Source organism: Sphaeroforma arctica (genome assembly GCF_001186125.1).
Source record: "Sphaeroforma arctica JP610 unplaced genomic scaffold supercont1.98, whole genome shotgun sequence".
NCBI lineage: Eukaryota > Ichthyosporea > Ichthyophonida > Sphaeroforma > Sphaeroforma arctica.
Window position 1 is genome coordinate 108,130 of NW_014040460.1, and position 7,683 is coordinate 115,812.

At 42.8% G+C, this 7,683-nt stretch overlaps 1 protein-coding gene across 1 annotated transcript; it reads right to left on the minus strand.

Annotated features, from left to right (window-relative positions):
• Window positions 1-291: 291 nt before the first annotated feature.
• Window positions 292-1,608, minus strand: SARC_02244 (hypothetical protein; the record flags this gene model as incomplete). The annotated part of the gene is made up of 3 exons (XM_014304014.1): window positions 292-587; window positions 1,239-1,335; window positions 1,578-1,608. The coding sequence occupies 3 exons, from the start codon at window positions 1,606-1,608 to the stop codon at window positions 347-349; spliced, it is 369 nt and encodes a 122-aa protein (XP_014159489.1). The 3' UTR covers window positions 292-346.
• Window positions 1,609-7,683: the final 6,075 nt, after the last annotated feature.

Below are 7,683 nucleotides of genomic sequence, written 5' to 3' on the forward strand. Positions count from 1 at the left end.
GATAGTGCGCATATGAGAATAGTCTCTACTTCACCTGTACATCGATTTTAATCATCACAGCTTCGAACATGGATCGATGCACGCACAAATAAATATTTGCTTTGTTACTGTACTACAAACCGGTTTGGGTTTGTATGTATATGATTAGAGACTGTATACGTTTGGGCCCGTTTGGAAATCAGCCCAGCCATATAGTATGTATACTTACCGGCCAATATGTCGAAGAAGGAACATACGCATCGCACAAATGCCACACGTATGAGGATCTAGAGCAGACCAGTGGTCCACATGCGGATGTGCCAACATTGACGTGAGCAATCCGAATATACACGGCATGACAATATACCTACCGGAAAAGCGATGTCAAGAAAAGCTCATCAGGGCCTTCTTCCTCCTCCAGATTGAAATCTTCCAGGAGAAGCATGTCTCCACTCAGCTTTGGACGTGGTCCAAAGTCAACAGTGGCAGCTAAGGCCTCTGTGCGTTCGCGTGTCAGCCATTTCTGCATGCACAGCACAGCTGTGGAGAGCATGTTCTGCACAGCGCCTGAATGTGCGTTGGTGACTGTGTTGTGAGCTATATTTGCACTATGCGTTTTGGATTGTGTAATGTGTTCTACTTGCACTATGAGTTTTGTATGGTATTTATGGGTGTGGGACGTGTATGTGTATAATAAGAGCATTTTATTTTGGCAGTGTGGGTAGTGTGTATGTATTTTTATGGAAGCTGCTTGAGCATACCCAGCCCTGGGACCGAAAATATAATACTTAATAATGAAAAATATTGAAATGTGCAATTGTGATGAAAGATAGTTACATATATAGATCCAAACTACTACAAGCAGACCGATACGGGCACTTCGACCCTTTGTGCTCGTATTCATCGCGTTTACGTACCTGCATTCCCGAAGTGAGGCTTTGCGCGAGCTTCAGAGAGAAGACGAACAGCTCTGCACGACACATCCAAGCTTATTTTCAGGCCCCTACACGAAAAGAGTGTGGAGTAAGAATGAATACACAGATTTTGTAACAAAAACTTATAGCCCACGGTCAGATTCAGCACAAAATTTGGTGACTTAAATATGATTGTGTGATACTGTTGAGCCAATTCATTTTGACGCTTGTGTTAATCCAAGTATGTACCATCAATATCTATTCATGGGGGTTCGCCTGCATGTTTTAAATGTACACGGAGAGTAACGTTCGCATATAGACATGTCTGTGCACCCATCCCCTCACCTTTCATTTGCAGCTTTAGTCAGTATTTTGGTTAGTGCCAAGTCGTCGTAGTCGGGGAAGTGAAAGGCATGCTCCATTTGGAATCGACGCGCAAGTCCTACGACAACAGTATGTAGGTATTTGCCATATATTTATATTAAGACAGTTGCCTTGACGAGTGTCGCGAACAAAATGTTTTGTCCATGTGTGTACTACAGAGACGGATATTGATATACACATTGACATAATAGGCGATACAAAGTCTTTGAATAGTCACTATTCAAATCAAAATGTAATGATACACTGCAAGCATTCAAACCAAAATGTAATGATACACTGACTTGCAGAGTTATGACACACCTGGATGGACAGTGCGGAACATTTCCTCCATTTCTTGCTTAAAGCCAAGGAGCACAACCGCTATATCGGCACCGGGTGTAGCTTGACTAACCAGAAAAAGAATCAAATTCAATGTAATACAGTCGTGAGAACGAATTAGTATAAACTATCCAGTTTTTACAAATGACTTTTAAGTATCGAGTGACAAAACTGAGTGAATGGCTGCAGCAAACGTGTTTTGTACGAATACACGTGCGAAACTACTGCCCAGGTGTAAATACCCTGGATATAGATGTGACATGTATACAAATAAGGTACTTATTCATGCACACGCCTTGTATGAGTCGCCAAGTACTGAATTGTAACAATATGCAATTTCGCACAGTGATTGTTTACTCACACCATCTCAATAATGGCGTCGATAATGGCTGTACGATACGGATCAGTGAAGCCTTTTCCGCTGCCGGCCAGCGCATACGCCTCATCGATCACCAACACACCACCTTCAGCAGCCTATAATAATGCATAGTCAGATTTTGGGTATATAAATTGTGTTGCGAAGCGCACACGGACGTGATGCACAACAAGGGTGCTTGAAAGTGGCTTGTGTTTGTAAAGTGTGATATTGTACGTTGTTCGTGTTACGCCCACCATACAATACTGTATTACGCGTACGCCGAGACAGAGTGCAAGGAACTCATCTGAATGATGTCCCTGGTCTTCTTTTCGCTGGCTCCAATGACATCGCCCACAAAATCCGAGGCAAGCTTGAGGTGTACATCACCCTTCGACAGCATGCCAAGTGCTGTCAGTAGCTGTGCGTATATCTTGGTTACCGATGTCTTCCCTGCTTGTGCGCAGGATTTTATAGTGAGAAGGTATGTGTGTAACGCATGGGCAAAATGTGAGCAAAAGCCTGCTGGAACAATTTTAAGAAAACGACATACAAAGTACAAATAGCGGAGGCTGTTTAACATGTGCTATATGGTCGCATATGCCATTATGGTAGCACGCGCACGTCTAATGCGTATATCTAAGCTCAATATACACATAACACATGTGTGATCAAAGACACTTTTCGAACTTTGTGCCTGAATACAGTTGTATTCGAAATTACGAACCTGTTCCCGGATTACCAAGGAAGACACGATTGAGTACCACATCCTGGGTTGGTCTCTCCTGGTCTTCGCGTAGTGCATTACCTACCTTCAGACTGATCAACCCCTCTATTGACTCTTTGACCGGGACTAGACCCTCCTAATAAGTAAAGGGTCTATGTTAAAAGGGTCTACGTGCGTGCGTTGATAAGGCTTCAGATCTTATAGTTATTTAAGTTCATGGCAAATGTGGTAGTGTGAGTTTGAAGAACCCAACGTTCACGGATTTGTGTACACACATGTTTTGATGAACACAAGGTGTGTATAGTGAATCTGTTACGTGTATATAAACCGACATAAATCTGTTGATACACAACTGCATATACACATATACATAAACCATTCCATCACATTACAAATACCAGCACACAATATACCATCTTGTGCAGGGCAATGTAAGCCTCACTCTTCTTAATGAGCTCGTCCATCACCTTGGGACCTAGAAGATCGTCACGGGTGAACAGAAACTTGTCTGGGTTGAGCCCTTTTCCACTCTCCTGCACATACCGTTCGGCTTGTCTCTCACGCACCTGATATAAAATCCCATTCTATGTCCAAATACAGAAGTTGTGATTGTGAGAAGAATCTCCAAGAAAATGACCCACCAAAGGCAAGGTCTACATAATTATGTGTTGAATGGTGGCGATACTACGGTATGAGAGTGTCAGGTACGTCATTAAAAGATTTAGCGATCGACGAGGCAAACTATAGCTAATGATGGCAAACTATAGCCAACGGTTTGTAAAGCAACTGCGAATAGAACTAAGGTTTTTTGATCGAAGTACGGGGATGAGCACGGGTGTAGTATTTTCACAAGGGGCGACTAAACCCTGCTACGCTGACACGCTATATGGTATAAACCCTTGCGATAAATTACGATTTCCGATGCGATAGTACACATGCACATATTTACATATAGGCTTTAATATGATCTAACACTCAAACACATTCAATACGCGCGTAAGCGTCCGCAAATTCAGATACCATAGTACTTCACAATACTGTATAGTAGATGATTTGGCAGTCTTCCTTTCTCAGTGCTAACTGAAACTTTTCTCGTGTACACCCTTCCTCGCGCATGTTTCCGCTTGTATACCAGATACACGTTTCATTTAAATCATTCCTACCCAATCTCGATACATTGCAGGATTGAGTGTTTACAATATCTTGTGATACTCCTTTGCTCCTGTGGTTACAATATCCTGTGATACTTATTTGCTATTGTGGTGAGTTTGCCCTATATGTATATCGCTTGTTGGTGTATTTTCTCTCTCAGGCACGCACCTGTTCAAAGTATGAGCGTACAGCACGAGCGTTTCCAAAGCCCTCGCGACCACTTCGTTTTGAGATGCGTCGCATAGCGATGCGTTGGTCCTTATCTGCAGCCACTCGGAACGGAATGGGCCGCAGGGCACCTGCAGGTCAAGTGGTTTGTTTGTTCGTATACGGGATGGTTCAGATAGCTTTAATTCCGTGTATGCTCGTAGTACTATCCAGCGCTTTACCAGTAAGCCTACAATTGCATCGCAAGTTGTAGATGTTTGCTGTGTGTCGCGAGCACATCGCTACACAGTTTGTATAGATATTTGGGGGTGTTGCTGAAAGTGCATAACTGTCACATCTGGCTATGTGCTGTATGTCCCACCACTGCATGTCGTGTGCTCACAGCTGCGCATTTTACGTGCATATGAATACGATGTTGAAGAAAACTGAGAAGTTTAAGTATAATACGAAAACACAATTTTGGTGGATGACTGCTGATACTGACGAGACTGTAACGGGAACGCGTGTCACTAGGTACGACCATCGGTTCAGAGGTAGTCAAATTTGGGGTTCTTTATGAATATGATCATGTCGCGATATCCGGCGAAAACTTATTGAAGGCGTTTGTTGAGCCCTAATTATATGCGGGTTTCTAAGGGTAGACACTAAGAACGTCTTCAGGAGCCCTGAAAGCTACCCGGTATATAAAGTTTGTTTACTATACACAGTATTGTCATACCCATGATTTCTCGGCTCTGAACGAGTATTGGACAGCATAACATTAACGCAATAAACCAATTTAGGCCCAATATAGACGGACGGTAGATATACTGATACAAATCAAGGTTGAGTGCTACGCATTTATCACATTTACGGACATCCTGCTCGTCACAAACCAAAGCATACTAGAGATGTAACGTATTGAATCAACTTCTCAATAATAAAATGCATGCTTACTTGTGGACAAACCCGAAGGAGCCCAAAAAGATATGATACCCTGCATTGTATTTGTAATATATATACCTGGTTCCGCTCCAGTCTTGGCTGGTTTTGCGCCGGGGTAATGGTCTCGCTCCGCCAACGCCAGACACCCACACCTGATCGCTATCTCTATTGGACACGCATTTGTTGTATGAACAGGGTTTTAGAAGTTAGCAAAGGGAATGGAGTTAGCAAAGTGAATGAAATGTATAGGTTTTGAAAGAATAATTCACGATTCAGTGTGCGCATAGCTACAACCAGCGATGAATCTGTGGCAGACAACAAAAGAGGAAAACATAGTATCGAGAGCTTAGCAATTCAGTCACCTATAGTATAATCATACGTATATTTCGGTTATCTATAGTATAATCATACGTTTCATCTCTAGTATACGTATAAATTGGTTACCTATAGTATATTCATACGTTTCATCTCTAGTATAATCATACGTATACCGCCTTTGTGTGCGTGCTTATTGACCCACCTGTATACCCACATCATGCCCGTGGCCACCTCGACCACAGGGTTTGCGGCTGTGCCAAACGTCGGGTCATCGGGCCGGTAGCCCATGGTATTGCCGTAGTTATCCAGCCATGCTGTGCCATCGTGTGTCCCCTCATTGTTAAACTTGTCCATACACTTGTCTCCGAGCCTACCGTACATGCCAGGTAGGCCTATAACGTACGGAATCGAAAGGAAACCAGTTGTGATATCATAGAAAATGAAAGTACTGGGCGTCTTTAATGAGTAAGTTCTGCACTTGCAATGTTTATCGTCATCGAGCTCGCCTCATATGAAACGGAAGAGACGAGGTTGACAGTGGATTAAATTAAGATCTTTGCGAATATATAGGTGAAATTGGGATCTCGACGGCTAACTCCTCATTGAACAAGATCTGCGCGTCGTGATTGGTCAAGCATGTATATCATTGCTAAAACGAACACGCATTCGCTCCAACGAGACCATACAGACATAATCAATCATGTGCCACTCACACCCCCCCCACCGCACAAAACTGATGCGGGGGGTCGAGCTGGAGGGGCACTCAATGGTTTTGCGTTGGACACAGCCTTCTTCTTGGGAGCTACTGTGCGTGGCTGGTACTTGAGATGGGTCTCGAAGATCTCGGTCAGTTCTTCTTCTGTGAAGTTGTCGAATACCCAGTGGTACGGAAATCGGCTTGGCAAGCCAATGTTATGCTCAAACAGCTATTCCATCTGATGTGATGTGATGGGATAGAATGTGCATGACTTGAGATATGATTTATCCACTGTAAACAATCCGCCCATGCACGTGAATCAATAGACTGCTAGAGCTGCCGGATTTAACTATGGTCTGTCGCTGGGTTAGTAAACTGTTGAGAGACATAAAAATGATAGCTTAACCCTCTGCATGTTTCGCTTACCTCGTAGTTGTGCGTGATAGTAGGTATTTACATTGCTGCAAGCTGCTATATGACTGGTTCAATGTCAAGAGAGCATGATACGTATGTGTGCCTGATTACGGGTGGAGGAGGCTAGCAAATCTTTGTGCATGCGAGTGCGCACTATTTGGTGTTTAGATGTCAACCATCACCCAGCGCACACCCGATTGAAACATCGTACTACGAACGCAATCAAAATTGAATACTTGGTTTGCTATCTGTATATTTGATATGCTATCGGTATATTTGATTTGCTATCAATTTGCTATCTGTATATTTGATTTGCTATCTGTATATTTGATTTGCTATCGGTATATTTGGGTTGCTATCGATTTGCTATCTGTATATTTGCTCGGAAAGCACACCTGCTTAACATAACCAGCGAAGATCCAGACGAGAGGTCCGAATTTGGAATCTAGACACTCGGCATGCGGCAGAATAAAGTCGAGGTCCTGCTTTCCGGTGGCATCTGAGTTGGAATTGTATAGATGATACTCAATCAAACACTTATTACTATAAACTGTGTTGTCCCTAATCTTATCATCAATAACACAGTAAATTTAACACTCCAGAAAGTATCAGTGTCTTACGATGATGAGCAAACTGCAATATCGTACATACACATAATCCAGACATTACAACATATATGATTTTGCACTGTATAGATCTCTGAACACAACACATTCGCAGATGAGATGTTGTACAGTTGACACACACCGATTAGTTATTTAATGGACACCGAGTAATCGGGTAAAAGTGACTATGATGAGCAAAATCTATAATACGAGGCTGTACACACGAAGCCACACAATTGCCATATACTTACTATCCATCAATTGATAGCACTCATCCACAAACACGACCTCTTCACCCTTGCCAGCGGCGGCTTTCAGTTGCTTGTCTAGGTAATCAACTCCTTTGGCGCTGAGTGTGGCCCCTGTTGTTTCTATGAACAACGAGGTCTTGGGTAGCACAACAAGCTGTTGCAAGAACTTGGCATAGTGCCGCGCGATGGTCGTCTTGCCAGTGCCAGGATTACCTGTCCGTCCACGAGTATGGGCGGATGTGGGGGTTAAAATAGGGGACTGTGTAGAAGAGCGTAGAAGAGATTGCATGTGCGGGCGTACCCGCGTATGTATATGTATATATATATATATATATATATATATATATATATATATATATATATATATATATACTACGTACGTACGTATAGTAGTATAGTGTTGTTGTGTGGTGTGTCGTCGTACGTACGTACGTAGTTAGTTAGTAGTAGTAACTAATAACGTAAGTAAGTACGTAC